The sequence below is a fragment of the Crinia signifera genome, chromosome 4, assembly GCF_055691185.1.
Source record: "Crinia signifera chromosome 4, ASM5569118v1, whole genome shotgun sequence".
NCBI lineage: Eukaryota > Metazoa > Chordata > Amphibia > Anura > Myobatrachidae > Crinia > Crinia signifera.
In genome coordinates, this window is record NC_139220.1 from 287,155,863 (window position 1) to 287,174,233 (window position 18,371).

At 45.4% G+C, this 18,371-nt stretch overlaps 1 protein-coding gene across 2 annotated transcripts in view; it reads right to left on the reverse strand.

Moving 5' to 3' along the window:
- Positions 1-18,371, reverse strand: part of LOC146075559 (G protein-coupled receptor kinase 5-like) — a 45,391-nt gene that overhangs the window by 16,966 nt on the left and 10,054 nt on the right. For both annotated transcript variants that reach the window (XM_083184907.1, XM_083184906.1), the window contains exons 2-4: positions 8,478-8,573; positions 5,049-5,161; positions 4,828-4,905 (exon numbers count right to left, since the gene is read on the reverse strand). In XM_083184907.1, coding sequence (XP_083041033.1) covers positions 4,828-4,905; positions 5,049-5,161; positions 8,478-8,573 — 287 coding nt within the window. The remainder of the gene's footprint in view (positions 1-4,827; positions 4,906-5,048; positions 5,162-8,477; positions 8,574-18,371) is intronic.

The window sequence follows — 18,371 nt, forward strand, 5'->3', positions numbered from 1 at the left end:
CAAGGAGGAGTCATGAAGAAAACACACTGGCATACAGTGGCCATTATTTCTGTGTTTTGAATGAATTGCACAAATTAAAATATAACCGTATTATATCAAATATGTAGTATTGTTCTGTACATGTACAATTGTTCAGTTATGTGATGGTATCTAGTTTAGCTGCATCAACTACAATGGGCGGTATTCAATGTGAATACCTGCGAGGTGCAGCGAATCCTTTTTAGGATTCGCTGCACATTCGCCACGTTCCGGAGCCAGCGGGCTCCGGTATTCAACGTGTCAGGGGCTCGCTGCCCCTGACAGGCGAATATGAGCTCCTGCGGCGAATGCCGCAGGGAGCCTGAGGAGGGTGCCAGGCAGAGAGATCAGAGAGATGGAAGTCTCTCTGCCTGCCCCTGAACGTTTGTGGGGGGCAGGTGGGCTCCCCGGGTGCCAGGCAGCACAGGCTGCCCCCCGGGGGTGCCAGCAGGGGAGCGTATATTCACTACACACGATCGGGTGCAGTGAATATATGAATATGTAATGAGCGGCTCGGCTCCGGCGCCCCCTGCTGGCTGCTGTGTAAAAAAAATAAAAAATTTTTTTTTTAATTAAATATATATTCATGTGCTTACAGCACATGAATAAAAGTAGCATGCCCCTCCTCAGAATAAAATTCCTGATTTTTTGACACCAAATGTAAAAAACAAAACACTTTATTTTAAAAGTTCACATTCCACTTCTCCATAAAAAGATAGCGATTCCTACTCGGTGAATCATGGCGAAAAAAACCTTCAAATGTATTCGCCATGTGGTCATTGAATAGGGTGATTCACCGTTTTTGTCAAAAATTCGCCAAACAGCACAAATTCGCCATAAAAACATGGCGAATCAGGCTCATTGAATACCGCCCAATGTCTACAATTGCTGTAGGTGGGAGTAGCTTATGCACTAGAACAGGGATGGAGAACCTTCAGTCCTCCAGCTGTTGTTGAACTACAAATCCCAGCATGCACTGCAACAGTTTTAGTATGGCCAAATAGCAAAACTGTAGCAGGGCATGCTGGGATGTGCAGTTCAACAACAGCTGGAGGGCCAAAGGTTCCCCATCCCTGCACTAGAATATAGGAAAACATGTATCAAATCAGATGTTTTTACTTCACATCATCCTAAACCGAAACAGACAAAACAGTCAAAAGTTGGTCAAAAATCTCAAATAGCAAAGCCTGGCATGTCAGTTATTATTCTCAAAATTACTGACATTCTTTACTACGGACCTGTGTGTGCATGAATCTATCTGTACAAAACAAGCCTCTTGCATAGAACACTACACTATTTTTGAAAATCGAAAAATATTCAAAATACAATTTAAAATGGTGATTGGGCTTTCCAAACATTGAGGTAGGAAATGGGTGCAAAATATCTAAAATCTCAGATCTGGAACAAGTGCAGTATTTGTGAACATCCTTGTATTCTACATGTTCATTTACATTAAGGATTGAAGAGCTGCCAATGCTAAACAGATGATGAATTTGCTGTAACTCTCCAAATTCAGAGCACACCATATGGCGCCTGGAAAGTAGGCCATGGTCACATAACATGTGCAGGGACGCGGCGCGTGCGTTACTGCTGGCCCAGCTGTGGAATAAATACATGCTCCGTGCAATATTCTCAGCCAGACACAGTGTTAGAAATCATTAGGGCTCCTGTCTGTACGAAGCAGAGTTCAGGATTCTCTCATGCCAGTACAGACCAGGAAAGGTAGAATAAGCCCAATGTGGCACCAGTAAAATAAAGGCGGTCATGTAGGGGGGTGCAGGACACCATTTAAAAATTAGCAGCCATATACCCTCCAACCACCTTACGTGGATGTGCTACAAGCCTGTGACACCGAGTGAGTCACTCACAGCGCTTGGCGGCATGAGAGCAGCAGCAACCCCAATTTTGTCCCTCAGCTGCCAGGGCTGCCGGGAGCACGCAGCTGCCATAACATTATCCCATCATGCTCACTGCCCTGGCGCAAAGAGGAGCCAAGCTGCCTACCGCGCACTTGATGTCCCTGTCTGGCAGCAGTGTCTCTTACTCAGACCCTCGGTCTGCAGCTAAGACAATCAGCTCAGCTTTTATGCTGTAGCTTGGCTTTATTGGTATGCAAAGGAAGTGGAACTTGCATAAATCGGAACCAATCATCGGCACTGTATACCTGCTGCAAGATCTGTGCCATATGTATGACAATTACATGTGCTGGATAGAGTGGGTTCAAGGAGCTGCAAAAGACACACCCACTGCCACCCCAGACTCACTGGCACTTGGTGTGGCTCCTCTATTTGAATATTTGACTGCGCTGCAGAGAGAACACCTGCCCCTACCATAACCACTTAACAGCAGAGGCACCCCAGGATGCATTACCTTACAGAACCTTCCCAGAAAAGCAAACATACTACTCCTGTGTGTACATGGACAGGACCAGGAGCACAGTATCAGACTCCTAAGAAACACCTGGTAAAATGACTGTTAAAAGCCGATTGGTTGGTACTTTCTCTCCCTCCAAGCTTTGATAAATTTCCCCCAATAGTCTTTTTTGCATTGGGGGGAGATTTGGCAAATTCAGCTCTGGCCATTGCTTCTATCATCACAGCACAACTAGTTATGCCCCCTGGTGGTTGAGGAAGCCAACTACTATACTGATGTCTAATAGCACTTACAAGTGCCTCTGATAAAGCTCGAAGACGTATGTCCAGTAATAGACTGCATTACTTCCAGAAGCTTCCCCAGTTCCCTTGGACCACTCCTTGAACTAATTTACTTGCCTTTGTGGGCAAGCAGACACAGTTTGGCATCCTAGCTGTACTCACAGGTTGTTTCTATGTTATTAAGCATTCCTACCAGTTCTGTGATATTCTCTGGACATGATTATTAGGGGAATTCATTAACTATCCAGTGGTCTCGGTTTTAGATGCATTCAAAGATCCCATTTCCCTTCAACGGCTCCACAGCCAGGTCTGCACTCCCTAGGACTGCCAGCCATTCCCACACTGAGGGATGATTTGCTGGCTTAAGGTGACCACACACAGGGGCAGATTTATTAAGCTCAGTGAAGTTATAAAGTGTCTGGTTTTATCACCGGCCAATCAGCTCCTACCTGTGAAACCAAGCTGTCAAACCAAGCCTGTAACTTCACATATAGGAGCTGATTGGCCAGTGTAAAAACCAGACACTTTATCACTTGATTTGAGCTATGTTATGTTATTTGGACTACATAAGATTTGGACTAGACTATAATATGTAAAGTACATATCACATGTGATTGCCGTCACATTCTATGTTTCTATGTAAGATATGTTCCTTACTTATACGGTCCTGTTTCCACTGGGGACACCTAGAGGTAAGCCCACATATTGCACTTAGTAGGACTGGGAACAAAAAATTGATAATTTAAGGTCATTATTAAGTCCTGGATTCTTACCCTTTCCCATTACACTTAAAACGTTAATTTCCTTTTTTGTTTTATCTACCTGGGAATAACATACTTAATTTCTACAGGACCTAATATGATCTATTTTGACTATTAGAACCTAAAAAGACCTAATTGTGTTACTTAAGTTAAAACTATATAAATATACTGTGGAAATGTGTGCAATGAGTAGTTTTCATATGTAATTAATATAGTTTTCCCGCTAGCCTGTCTTAGCGGGGCGCTGCGCCCTGCCCAATTTTTAAAGGGCAAAATGCGCCCTGACCCTTTGGCAGCGCCCTGCTAAACCAGCCTGCCTCCTGCTCCTCCTCTGTGACGGCGGCGGCTGCCCCCCCCCCCCCCCCCATTTCTTGACGACGGTGGCAGGGCCCGCCCTTTTACTTGACGGCGGTGGCCAGGCCCGCACCTTTTAGACACAGCGCGGCCCTTTTGGGGCGTTAGCGGCCCGGGATCGCCCAGAACAGTGACGTCGGCGGGCCCGGTCCGCCCCCTTGCCGCTGCCTCCGTGCAGCGGCGCCCTGCCGGCCCCTGTTCCAAGAAGGAACACTATAATATATACAGCAGTTTCCTTTTACAGCCTTGCTGCGCAGCATAAACAGCGAGACTGCAGTATGAGATTCACAGGTGCGAGGGTACAAACGCACAATTCATTTGCTTCTATAGAAAAGCCGTGGCATAGTGCTTCCACAATACATGCGCATCACAGCAGCGGCAAGGCAGTAACAGGACAAATCTACAGTGGGGGTGCAGCCACACCCAAGGTTCAACCGCTGATGGGTGACCCAAAAGTAGAGGCTCCTGCTCAGTGACACGAACGGTGTACTGCACAAAATGTCACAGTGTAGGAGATGGCACTGCAGATATAAAGGGTGAAATTAAACAGGCTAAGAGATTCAGAAAGTGAGCGATTTGGTAAAAAATCTCCAGGTTTTTTTTTTTTTTAAAGCGGCAATCATTTACACTGCAAAATCAAACTGGGTTTGAAATGATTAAAAAAATAATAATAATAAGTGGAGATTTCTTACCAAAAACATGGATTGAAATAAAAACTAATTTTTGTTTTTCAGATCCTAAAAATCCGGGGCTTGCTCATTATACATTATGCAAATGTGGGCAACAGGCGGCAATCCGTGACAGGGTTCGCTGGGACTTGTGGCCAAACAAAAACTGACCACAGGGTACCTAAGTCTATTAGAAGGTTGATAAGAAACAAAGCATGAAGACAGGGGATTCCTTAGCAGTAGATGATCACTGGTATACACATGTACAAGTCAGGAACAGTGGCTGTGGGGAACACAGGCATGTATATAAAACAAACAGAAGAAGACCTTGCATTGGTCAGTGCTTAGACCTCCAGCAACATAATCACTCACCGATGAGGTAAAGAACCTTTTAATAATCTCCTCTCCGGTCTCTTTCCTCTTTTCATCTGCGGCCACTTCATAATATATCTAATAAGGGGACACAAACCAGGGCTTTTGTAAACACAATGTTCTGTATTGCGATGGGGTGCAGAGCTGTACCCTGAACACACTGAACAGTTTACAAGTGCCAGCTCCATATATCACAATGCAATAACGCAGTATGTCCTTACCACTGCGTCCAGGAGGAGGATGCATCTGAAGAGATGGTCCCTTGTTTCACAGAACTGGCGGAAAAGAAGGCGTCCGATTGGCTGCTTCTCACAGAGATTGGTGTAGTCCCGATCTGTGGGAATGAGCAGATTACATTATTTTCTGTAAAACGGAGTACACACTTGTGCGACGTGTACCCAGACCAGACCCTGGGGTACACATTGATCGATGTAAATGAAGGACAGAACCATCACTGTTCAGTCCCTCATTTGCAAACATCTCACCAGCGATATCATCAGATTTAAGGCACAGAACATTAAACCTGATGTCAGTAGCCACAGACACCTGTATATCGGGCAAGCACATTGCCCGTTATGTGCCGTTGTGAGCTTAAGAGGCAGCATTGTTAAAGTAGGATTCATTTAGAGGAGTTCTCCAAACAAAACACTGAATTACTAAATTAGCCATACATGCAACATTGTTCCCATAACCTAGGGGAAAAAAAATCAAACTTCCAGTTATTCACAGTGACCTCCGGCTGCTAATGTGGATGAACATACAATACTGGGCCTTGCCACAGGTTACTTGGTTACTATGAGGGTATATTCCAGAGGAGACAAGGAGCAGGGCTACTGCAGGGGCTGGGAGCAAGAAGACAACTCATTATAGAGGGGAAGTGCTGCCAGCCTATAGACCTCAATGGTCTAAAACACAGTTGGGATTAGACAGGTCTTAAGTATGCTCAGTAACAATTGCCTATGAAATTCCATTTGATTTCCAAGAAAATTAGCTTTCGGCCAACACAGGAGACTACATATTTCTGTCAAGAAAACATGTGCGACACCAACCTAATGGCCACTGCTACTAAACAAAATGGCAGCCAATGACCAGTGCTTAACCAACAGCCAAAGCGATACGGCCATTTTTAAGTGTGCACAAATACATGAAACGTGTACAATTGAGGTCTGATTCAGACCTGATAGCATGGCGGCCGGTATATCGATACATTGCACTTGAGTACAGTTTGCAGTAAACATACGTGAGGCCATCCTGAAACTTATTCTATTTGCACGCCGTTCACCAGGTGACTGACAGAATTACTTTCTGTCAGTCACCTTGCGGACGCCTGGGGGTGGAAACGGCCATTTGGTGGGAGCGCCCAAAAAACCGCAGGCCTGACTTTACAGATGCTGGGAGTGTCCAGGAAAATGGTAGGCGTGTCTGAGTGCTCTAGGGGACGGTGTGTGATGTCAGATGCAGCCTGGATATGCCTTTTTCCATCGCACCGCCAAGTAAGTCCAGGGCTATGCGGCGCCCGCCCAGTGTAAAAGTCATTAGACAGTGGCCTGTTCGGATGGGTTTTAGACATATTCGCTCAGTGGCGAATGGATGTGCAGCTGTACACACCCATTCGCTCAGTGAGCACAATCATTCGCAAGATGGGAGATCACTCTAGCAGGACAGCTAGCCAATGCTAACTCACGGCTGTGCAATCAGGTCCGAATCAGGCCCTTAATGCTGTGATCTGAAAACCAAAGAAACAGAAGCAAATGCCAACCCCCATGTCATCTAAATCAGATCAGAGCCAACCCGTCTACTGCAGTGCCAAGGCATAGGCCCAACACATGTGGGACCATTTAGTGCCGCCTCTCTGTGGCACATGTTTTAACTCCTTTGATGTTATCATTGGTAAATTCTAGGGGGGGGGGGGCGCGATCCCATTAGCCGCAATTAATTTGCAAGTGCGAATCATCACAGCACCAGACGCACTTTACAGCAGATGGTATTCACACTGAATTGCTCGCTACCCCATATGGGGAAAAATCCCGGCCTGCGAAGGGTGCTAAATCGGGTGCAGTTGCCAGCATTTAAATGCCGATAGGCGTGCAATATCTGCTTCTAGTGCAGGCTCAAACCGCCATCCGTAGAGCCAGAGGATGGCCAGACATACTCAGATATTGGTCATCGTCCATCTGTCATTTCCACCAGTCAGTCCGATCGATCCCAATAAAATGGTGAGGGGTTGTGTCATATTGGGCCTGACAAAGGCAGCAATAACTAAATAAACTATCTGATTTGCTGTGTTTTATTGCAGCTTGAGACAATGACCAATTAAGGAAATGACACAATAAAAGTCATCTGGCAGGGGCAGAGTTTCATCAATAAGACGCACAGAAAATTTCAGGCACAGAAATAGAACCATAAAGATTTAGTTGTTAAAGCGACTTTTCTATGTATAGAGCCTGGGCTATGTGCCAGGACCTTTGGAAGTACAGATCGCAGCAAAATCAAGAAAAGTCTAATAAGTGCTCAGATTCCTGGCAGAGGGAGGGGAAAATAGGATAATCTCCAAATATTCAGCTAAAGATTCCCAGGAACAATGTGATGCTCAGCCTCCCAGGGGGCAGACAGTGGGATGACACAAGGGGCTCTCTAGCAGGCAGGGATGTCAGTATTGTCCCTTCTGCCTGGCAATGCATAGACCATGGCCAGATCTATGCAACATGGCATTACAGTGCGAATGAGTGTGCCTGAGAGCAGCCACACAGAAAGGGTAATGGAGGGGATACGGTCACTAGGTCGACGCGACTGAATGTCGACATGGGGTTAGGTCATTAGGGTAACACAAGCATTAGGTCAAAAGGTTGACATGAGGTTTATACTTTATTTTGAGCCGCCATGCGGTATTTCACACCCTATTATCCACTAGGGCGTGGTGGGAGAATAAAATAGTGTTCCGAGTGTAGTGAGGTACCGTGCCCGACGCATGGCGAGCGCAGAAAGCAACGCAAGGGGAAGTGGTGCCTTTTTTAGTGCCTATATCAACTGTGTTGACATTCAGGAAAAAAAAAAAGGTGAAAAACCCCACATCAATCTTCCCCATGTCGACCTAATGTCCCTGTCAACCTTCAGTCACGTCGACCGAATGCTTGTCTATCCTATGATCCATACGCTAATGGAGAAAGTTTATTAGAATCATGTGTCCTCAGAAGGCAATAGGATGACACCACGCAGACAGTTAACAGCCCGTCAAAATGACAGCTTAGTCCCCATCTGCTCCTCCCTCCAATCTCTGTCTTCATAGGTCCCTCTGTCCATTTACAGCAAATTTGTGGCAGCTAGTGGTCCCTGGTGGTACTTCACCTCAGAGGTGTGGAGTATTTAGCCTTTCATATATAGATAGTTAGAGTTGAACAGCCCTAGAAAGCAGGCAATGTAGTTGGACAACACGTTTCATGGGGCAGATATGATGATGTTCTTCCGGGGCTCAGGTGTTAGGGCCTGGATACCGGACATGGCATGTTACTGGACAGAAACCCTGAACATTGCACCAGCTGTGTATCACTATATTTCAGCAATACACAAAAAATGAGAGCATTCTTCCTTTTCCAGGTCTAACCCTGCGGGACTATTTCTCTGTGTAAGCCATGAACCATGGGCACACTCACCCAGTTGCCTCCGCAGCTCTTCGCACTGGCTGATGTGGGGAAATTTCAGGATTTCCTTCCATTTTTTACTCCTCCCTTTTCGTTTGCCACCTCCACCTGAAATACATACAAGGGGACAAAAATGTATTTCGATTTGTTTGTTTAAAAAAAAAAAAAAAAAAGCAGCATACCATACACGCTGCAATTACACTTTATGTCCCAGCATGCCCAGTCAGTCTATGACTTACAGCCCTATCACAGCTTGCCGACCAACTTTCTGTATAATATCAATCACCTGTGTGGAATATCATTGTGGACAGACAGAGCTGTAACTGGGCACATGCAGAGGAGTGACCAATGCTACACGTCTTCAGATAATTGCTGCACAGAGCGTAATGCTAAAATGAGGCCCTTATTCTGGTTTACTCGCAAAGGCAAATTCCTTCTCAAATGGACAAAACCATGTGCACTGCAGGTGGGGCAGAGAGAATTAGATTTGGGCGAGTTATTTTGTTTCTGTGCAGGGAAAATACTGACTGCTTTATTTTTGCACTGCAATATAGACCTCACTTAAGTAAAACCCCACCCAAATCTAACTCTCTGCACATTTTACATCTGCCCCACCCGCAGTGCAAATGGTTTTGTCCATTTAAGAAGGAATTTGCCTTTGCGAGTGAACCAGAATAAGGGCCTGAGTGTCGGTAACAGAATGAATCAAAGTCCTAGAACAGTGGCTGAAGCCATCAGCTAACACCTCCCTGGCACAGTTATAATGCCCCATAAAAGATCCTGTAGAATTGGACAGAATTTAAGCCACTGCAGTGTCCATCAAACTTGCAGCACAACGCACTATCTGCAGTTGCCGCTAGCTTACGCCTCCCTAAGCATCCCTGCACCAAAGTCATATGATTGTTATAAGAAGTGATCAGGTAGGAAAGTATAGATATTTAAAGTCTGCACTAGTGATTGTGTAAATGTGACACTTGTGCATGCAGACTTCCAAAACCATGTTAATGTACAGGTACACCTCTAGATCCAGGTGGCTTAGGAGGATTGGCTCGGGTGCCGGACGGGGTCCCGACAGTCATTTACCAGACATCGGGTTCCCGACTGTTAAAACACCGACAGACGGGTTCCCGACGGCCACCGGCTATTCTCCTTCGTGGGGGTCCACGACCCCCATAGAGGGAGAATAGAATAGGTGGCGAGCGCAGCGAGGGGCTTTGTTGCGCTCTCCATGCTGTCTGAGTCTGGCCAGTAGGGATCCCGACTGTCGGAACCCTATACCACACCCGATTGGTGCAAGGTGCCCAACAGGAGGCCACAGGGAACCGCTCATGGTACATTTATCTATTGATAAATCTATAATAAATATAATGCAGTTGTAAATGTGTTTGCTCAGCTAAGCACACATCCCATAACTTGCTGGACTTCAAGCCAAATTTCTCCTTGGGGTGGAGCTGCAATCACTACTGTAGTATATATACACACACACACAAGTACTCCCAAAAACATATTTTATCCGCCCAAGCTGTTACCAGTGTCAAAGCAAAGTGGCTCAAAGACGGCTCATTGAACCCTAGAGTTACAACATGCAGGACTAAAGCTACAGGGACAATGCTACCGGGAATAAAGGCCCATACACACTGGGCGACTGAGCTGAAAGTCGCTTAAAAACAGCAGGTTTGAGCGGCTTTCAGCTCAAAGCCGCCCAGTGTGTATGGATATACCAGCAAATGAGCATCTTTCAGGATGGCTTTGCATAGCGCTCTGCTATACAATGCCATCCTCCCCCCCTCCGTCGGCGCCGGGCAGGGGGAAAGCCGCTCAGTGTGTATGCACTGAGCGGCTTTCCCCGCAGCGATGAACGCCATCATCGCTGTCCATACACGCTGGGCATAGTTGCCCAGTGTGTATGGACCTTAAGGGACAAAAGATGTAGATGAACCAGCAGCACACACTGTACAGCTAACTGGTTTAATTCGCAATCAGCTCCTGAACAAATCACTGTACACGAGGCAACAGTTACACAATAAAATACTGCAGTCTCTGAACAAAAGGACTACGGAGACTTCTAACTGGTAATTATGTCATTACAAAGCTTTTGTAATATGTTCGTAATACTATAAACAGTAATAATAGCTTCATTATCCCAGACGTAGTAGTAATGCAATACGGATTACTGTAATGTTGGTTTGTGTTTAAAAACCAGCTTTGGCAGATTCCCTGATCTCTACGGCTTTAGATCTGAAGAAGAGATCTCTGGAAAGTTTACCGTTGATTTCTGAGTCAGTGCTAGAACGTTGCTCCCCTCTTACCAAAGGAGTAACTCAGCGATGTGAGAGAAGTCGCTCTGCACCACAAAATAATAAAATCATGTAGTGTGACCAGGCGGTTTGGCCCAGTAACGTCCTGTAAGAGGAATTTAACCCTTTGAGCGCCTAATGAATTTGTCAAGCAAACATTTTTATTGATCATAATCACCTGTTGACCTTACATAGCAAATATAATCTTTAATATTTCTAAAATTTTAATTTATATAACAAATGTGAGCGACTCTGGCATTTTTTAGCAGATACTTTTCTCACGGAAGAAGTTGCACCCAAAGGGTTAATATTAACGAAAGACCGTACTGAGGTAGGAGGCCCTTATACAGTACCTCATGTCTTAGTGGTGAAATTAGTACACTGTAAAGATTCTGAAAACATATTTAAAAATCACAGTACAGATGATACTATCTCTGGAGACCTACAATTGGTTTACTGACTGAGGTCGGTCCTACGATATCTGGTACCATGATATAAGCAGCGGATCCTGTAAATTGTGAGGTGGGGTCTCCAAGGTTTGGACTTTCTTTTCCATCACATCTCACAAATGCTCAATCAGAATGAGAGCTGGGGAACGTGGAGACAACACTTTGGCCTCTCAGTCATGTTCCTCACAGCATTCCTGGAGGCAGCCATTGGGATGCTGCTGTATGTACCACCAATAAGCTGGAAACATGGATAATACAGCAGTTCTGGAACCAAGGGGCTAATTATGGGTGGGGTACCTGTAGGAATATTTCCTTGTGCCGCCAAATTTCAGTGACTAGACCTAACATTAGTGTCACCTTTACTAGAAGGCGGAGTTGCCTCCAGTTGTGTATAAGCATCGGAGTTGGAGAAAAATTATTGAATAATCCCCCCTGAAAACAAGTAATACAACGAGAAGTAGATGTTCTAAGATCTAGTTCTAAGGGTGGGATGTGTTTGAGGGTTTTACCGCATTTTCAAATGTATTAAGACCCGGCCACTGCGTTTTCGCTGACCAGGGTATCAAGCCTATGGGCTTCTTATCGCCGCTTGTCGCTACCCGCCATAGATGCCAACCCCCCGCCAAGAAGCCTGAACCAGGATCGTAAAGTTCTCCTCCTTCTTGCAACGCAGCTGGAGGTCCTTCTGGCTTCAGGGGGGGGGGGGGGGGGCGACACCGGGGACAGCCTGCTTAGGCCTCTGGCTGTGGGGGGACAGAGGAGAGCCCAGAGGGTGACGGAGGTGAGAGGTATATGAGGGGCGGGGGGCTCTATTGTTAGTACATATGCAATAACATTGCTGTGGTGGAGCGGCAATGTATTTTAATATATCCCGCCCTAAGTACCATTCACAATATGGTCAATTGCAGCTTTCTTAAATTCCTATTAAATGACAATTTTGATACTGGTTGCAATACAGATGTACGACTGGTGTTCACAATGAGTTAGGATTAGTAATCCTATCTAGAAGTTATTCAGAATTGTGGTGGAAATAGTTTTAGTCTTTATAAACACTGATTAACATACTATAAATAACACTTGGCCAAACCTGTCCTCAAGATCTACCAACAGTTCATGTATATCAGGCCACCTGTGGATCTGTAGTAGGAATGAATGCAGCAGGTTTGAAAGTGCAACAGTTAGTAATGACTACAGCTGTGCAGCAGCTAGGTGATCTGGAAAATGTGGACCATTGGTAGATCTCGAGGACCGGATTGGCCACCGATGGTGTAGAATTTGTATGTTCTATCCATGACTGGGTTGCTAAAGTTTCCACTGAGCACAATTAGGTATGTTTTCTGGCTGTTCGCATCCCCAAAACACACTTGTACAATCCCCAGACCCACTTGGGTCAGGCATTGGACAAGTGTGTATTCTCACCTGATCTGATCCTAGTCAGGGCAAATGGTTTTTAAACATCAGGAGACCCACCCAGCGATCAGCCAACAGTGTTCAGCATGGCAATCAAACTCTGGTTTCGGCAGCTCAGCACACCAGGCGCATTCCAGCATCAGTGGTACTGCTCAGTAGCCAGAATGTTAACAGCTGCTGCAACCATGCATGGTGGTGAGCTTGTATCTAGGAGATTCCGATCCCAGTCAATTCCTACAATATAAACCCTTTCCATACCAATAGCCATCAGTGGTGTGTTAACTGGCTGCTGTTTGAAGGGGGACCCCATTTTATAGGGAATTCCAGCTCTGGTCTGGGCAGTTTGGGGCTGGTTAATGATGGTAGGGGGACCCCATGATGTGCGTCTCACTGCTATGGAATTATCCCTCTGGCTGGTTTAGCCAAGAGCTGGTTACTGAAAAACAGGGGGAACTCAATGCGTTTTCCTTTATTTCCCAATACCAGTCCAGGACAAGAGGTCCATGGCTGGTTAATGAACCTGGGGGCACCCACACAAAAGTGTACAGGTATGTAGGCATGGAGACTGGATGTGGAATCTGTGAGCAGGTCTGCAGTAGGAAGCGGTAGGATTTGGAATTTGACCACCTGAGGATTGGACAAGCACGTATCCATCCTTAGTGCAGTGAAGAGGCAAACAGGTGACTTCTCCTGTGGCACAAGGGTCCTTTCTGCTTTACTGTCAGCCCAGGTTGGTAGAGCATATATAAGCTGGGTATACACTTTTCCGATCACTCCTGATCAGCAGAGCAGTGTCCCCCCCAGCTTGACCTCCTGTCAGCGCCTGCGAGCACCGCACTCACTGTGCAAGAAATAGCTTAGCGAGCACGGGCTTCTACGCTATCAGGAGGGCTGCCCAAAAATATTACATAATACAAAAGTACATAAGATGAGACCTCTTGATCTCAAAGGCTGCAGGACCTTTATAAGCAGTTTATTGGCCAGCAGGAACCAGGTGATGGGACATAGGATTGTACCCAGCTTACTTGTAGCTGCTTATAAGTTGTTACAGATGAGTTATTATGGAGAACAAGTGAAATGTGGCTCCATGTGGGCCCCTAAAGCCTATCTGACTGCCTATCACTGCCATAGTTTGTGCATATGTGTACAAGTGTGGTAGGCTCGCTCAGGTGTCTATCCTGGTTACACAGACATCAGAGGAGACAGGAGGATAAAAAGTACCACTCTGGAGGGTGGACAATACATTAAACATAGCCATTTCTGTGCATATCTTATAATATAAAATGTTGTGATTGTCAATCCAAGCAATACTCCTCACACAAGGATTCAATGGGCCAGATGCACGAAGCTTCAAAAGGGATAAAACCGAGAATGATAAACAACCAACCAATCAGCTCCTTCCTGACATTTTTCAAACACAGTCTGTGATATGACAGGTAGGAGCTGATTGGCTGCCTGTTTATCACTCTCCATTTTATTAATTTTGAAGCTTAGTGCATCTGGCCCAGTCTTTAGCTACGTGCCCAGTCAGCGGTGGAGGCCATTATGCGTGCTGCAGCAATATATCTCAGATCAATCTATTCGTAAATACTGGTTCAGTACTCTAAATGGCTGCCACGTCTCTGCAAAAAAAAAAGCATTGGAGGGCCAGGTAATGACAGCGTATGGTGCATTCTGGGATGCCAGTCAGTCATAGTTTCAGAATGTGTAATTTCCTCTACAAATGCATATTTCTTCACTGTCAGCTTACGGTGATTTGTGCACTGACCTCGGGGGATAGTTATCAAGGTAACTGGTAAGACAGGGAAAAAACAGTAAAACATAAGTAAAAGTTTTCATGACACCATTAAGGTGAAACTTGCTTATCTTATCAAGCCTAGTATCACTCTGACAAGTCATAAAAACCATGTAGCTACGGTTTGAAAAAAGGCTTAGGGGAGACTGGTATCATAAATATATGTAAACATAAATGACGTAGACCATGGGGCTCTCAAACTATTTTGATCTGCACCCCATCAGACAATAAAGCCCAAATTGCATATGTATTACATCCGATCCAGTGTGCAGTCCCGTGTCAATGTGCCGCATGCGATCCTGTCACCCAGGAAGGTCCTAGGCAGCTCATGGTGGATCGGATGACCATACACCGCTGGGACCTCTCACAATAGTGTATAGCTACCTTTAGCCAGTGATGCGAGGAGTCTGAAGTAACAAACAATTCAAATGATTTTTTAGACTCTCTGGATCACTGGCTGAGCAATCAGAGGAGTCATTAGCTCGATGGTCAGCAACATGGAGTCATGACCCCATGCTGAGATGGTCACGACCCAGTTTGAGAACCTCTGACCTATAGGCCAGGATGTGTGATGCCAGATTATTCTTAAATAAAGTGCCCATATACGGTGCAGTACGCACTCCCATGCACATTACATCACATCGCACGGCACAAAAAGTACATGCTGCACATACTTTTCGTACTAGATTGCATTGCATCTCATTGCAAAACGTATGCGATCTAGTCCAAACTGCAAACAATAATTGTATCGTGTATGAGCACCTTTAGTGCACATATAAGCAATAGCCAATCAGAATGTGTCCTGTTACTGTCAGGCTGAAGTCGCAAGACTGGTGGAAGCACAGCTGGGAAAGAGGACACGCATTTCATTTTTAGGACTTAATCATGGACAGGTCATATGGCAATGTCCTATGGCAGGGATGGGGAACCTTTTGCTTCCAGTGGTTGTTGAACTACACATCCCAGCATGCCCTGCTAGTTTTGCTATTTGGCCATGCTAAAACTGTTGCAGGGCATGCTGGGATGTGTAGCTCAATAACAATAACAAAGGTTCCCCATCTCTGTCCTATGGTGCCAGGCACGGGATCGGTGTACAAAACACGCTATCACAACAAATGGCCACTTTATCCACGCTTAATGTACCGGTCTCATCACCCAAGTAACCGGCTGCTTTATTTAACCCTTAACACGTGGTCTCCCACTTCATACCCAATATTCTCTGAAAACCTCATTAGTGCTAGGCTCCGAAAGCACCGGCCGAAGATCAGGGTAACACGGCTAAGGAAAGGCAGCAGCCCAAGGTTTGTGTGATTATGGCACATTTAATGGTAATCTTGGCACAGGTTACAGTGATATTGTTTGTTTTTATGTAATTGGTCTCCTGAAAGCAAATATTAAAGGAATCAAATTCAACAGTCGGTAGAAAGTCTGATTGTGTTATCATAACACAAACGTTTCCTTCTGGAATGAAGTCAGAGTTCATGACACAGATCTGGGGATGTGCCAAAGTCAGCAGCACAGTAAGGAACGGGACATAACACAGCGGTCAGGAGAGGCACACCACAAGGCATAATAACACGGCACACGGGATGGGGGCAACATACCGCAATGTGTTCTACAGATTATACTGTGCCACAGAGGATACTGGAGGGGAAGAGAAGGAGGGTCACCACACCACTGTGTACTCTGTCATATCACAATATGCAACATGAATATGGGGGGGGGCACAGCTAGGTACAGACTATACCACAGCACAGAGCGTGGCAATGTGTAATGTGAGATTGCTACCTTGTAAGATTGGTGTCATTTGTATCTCAGATGCCATGACATGGACAGAGATTTGAGGGGATGAGTGGGCATCTCAGATGCAACATACCACAAAGTGTGATGATTAAATGACTCTCACACAGTACTGAGGTTGTGGCCGTGTGTGTTTTTAAATGCTGTATGGAATAAAGAGGTTGTAGGGGCAGACTAGATGGGCCAAATGGTTCTTATCTGCCATCAAATTCTATGTTTCTATGTAGTCCTAAAGGTTCATAAAGGCTGGTCAATTTTGGGCTGATAGCTACTTTCAACTCAAAATCCCCGAGTGTGTATGCCCCGACAATGAGCGCTGATGCAAGCTCCCGTATCATTACTGGTCACCGCCATCCATTGGGCTGTTTTACCACCAGAGTGAACGACTTTCCATCCATAGTCTTGTGGTTCACCCCCTGTGAAATAGCTCAGTTTATATGCACTGATCGATTTTCCACCCAGGGATTTCCACATCATCGCTCCTCATATATACGCTGGGCACACATGCCCAATGTGTATGAGGCTTAACAATGCTCCTCGCCTGTGGTTCTGGGATGTCCCAGCAGACCCAGCATGGCCACACAGCCATCAGCATGGTGACGTAATCCATGCACAATGCAGGAATGACTGACAGCCTCTAACGTAATATGTTCATCCACCCAGGTGACAGCTGTCATTACTAGCCAAATACATAGCTCCCACTGGGGACAATAGACCACCATCTGTCCAGTACATCATTACGTGCTCGGCCACAATTAAAGTCAAAGCATTTCACTGCAGACATTTTGTTTGGAGGTCTTCCACCTATAAAATTAACCAAAGGCCCACATGTGTGGCATAATATAGAGTTGGGCCTTGCTGCGTGGCAAGCTATGGAATAAGGGGGCCCCGCTGCATGGCATACAAATTTTGGGCATCACGGTGTGCCATACTATGATATCAGGATACCATGATATGGCATAATATGGAGTTGGTATATTCTCCCCGTACTTGCGTGGGTTTCCTCTGGGCACTCCGGTTTCCTCCCACAATCCAAATATATACTGGTAGGTTAATTGGCTCCAAAACTAAATTAACCCTAGAATGTCTGTGTGTGCGTGTACATGTGGTAAGGAATATAGATAGATTGTAAGCGCCACTGGGACAGGGACTGATGTGAATGTTCAACTATACTCTGTAAAGAACTACGGAATATGTGTGCGCTATATAAGAAACTAATAATAATAATTTGAATTACAGGCATTATGATGGGGTAGGTTAGGAATCGGGGGCCTTACTGTATAACATGCTGCTCATTAAGGGCCCTGCTGTGTGTCATGCTATGAAATAAGGAAGTACTATATGATAAACTATAAATTGGGAACCAGAGACCGGCATACGGCTGAGTCTGATGGGGACTGTAGTGGAAGGTATGGTGGTCTAATGGCATGTACGGTGGTCTGATGGGCAGTAGGATGAAGACACTGGATGCCACACAAGCACTCGCTCGTACAATAGGACTCAGCTGTGTCTCCTTGGATAACTCACATTCAAAATGGGGCGACTGAATATAAATAACGGTTTTATATTCCTCTATACACAGATCTCAGATAACCTGCTTGTAGGAGTTGTGGGGCTACATGGCACAGAGTCTAGAACTAATATATTCTACGTCCTCCTCATAACGCATTTCCCAGACAAGTCTATCCCCTGCTATATGTGCAGTGTGCCTAATGAAGGATTGTATACTGGCTGCATAAGCAGGGACAGATTATACTGTATAGAGAAGACTGGAGTACATGATCTAATCATTATAGGAGAGCACAGAACTAAAACCAGCTATAGTGAGAGCTGGAATAAGCTTCTGCTGCATCGTAAAACAATAAAAAAAATTACTTGTTCCCATTTTATAGAAAATGGGAAATAAAATGAGGTATCACTGCAGTCAATGACTTGGGTATGGGAGTATTAGAGATTTGGCAGCAGCCAGAGAACAAGCAATAATTCATGAAGTATGTATAAATGGTTTTGTACGGTAGAATAAGGTAATCCCGGCGCTGGACAGATGCCAGTGTGCCTAGAAAGTGACTGGTTGCACAGTGCTATCCCATTGGTTAGAACAACGGCACTACTTGCCTACCAAATTAGCAATGCCGGGCTACTTTATACTGTGGTG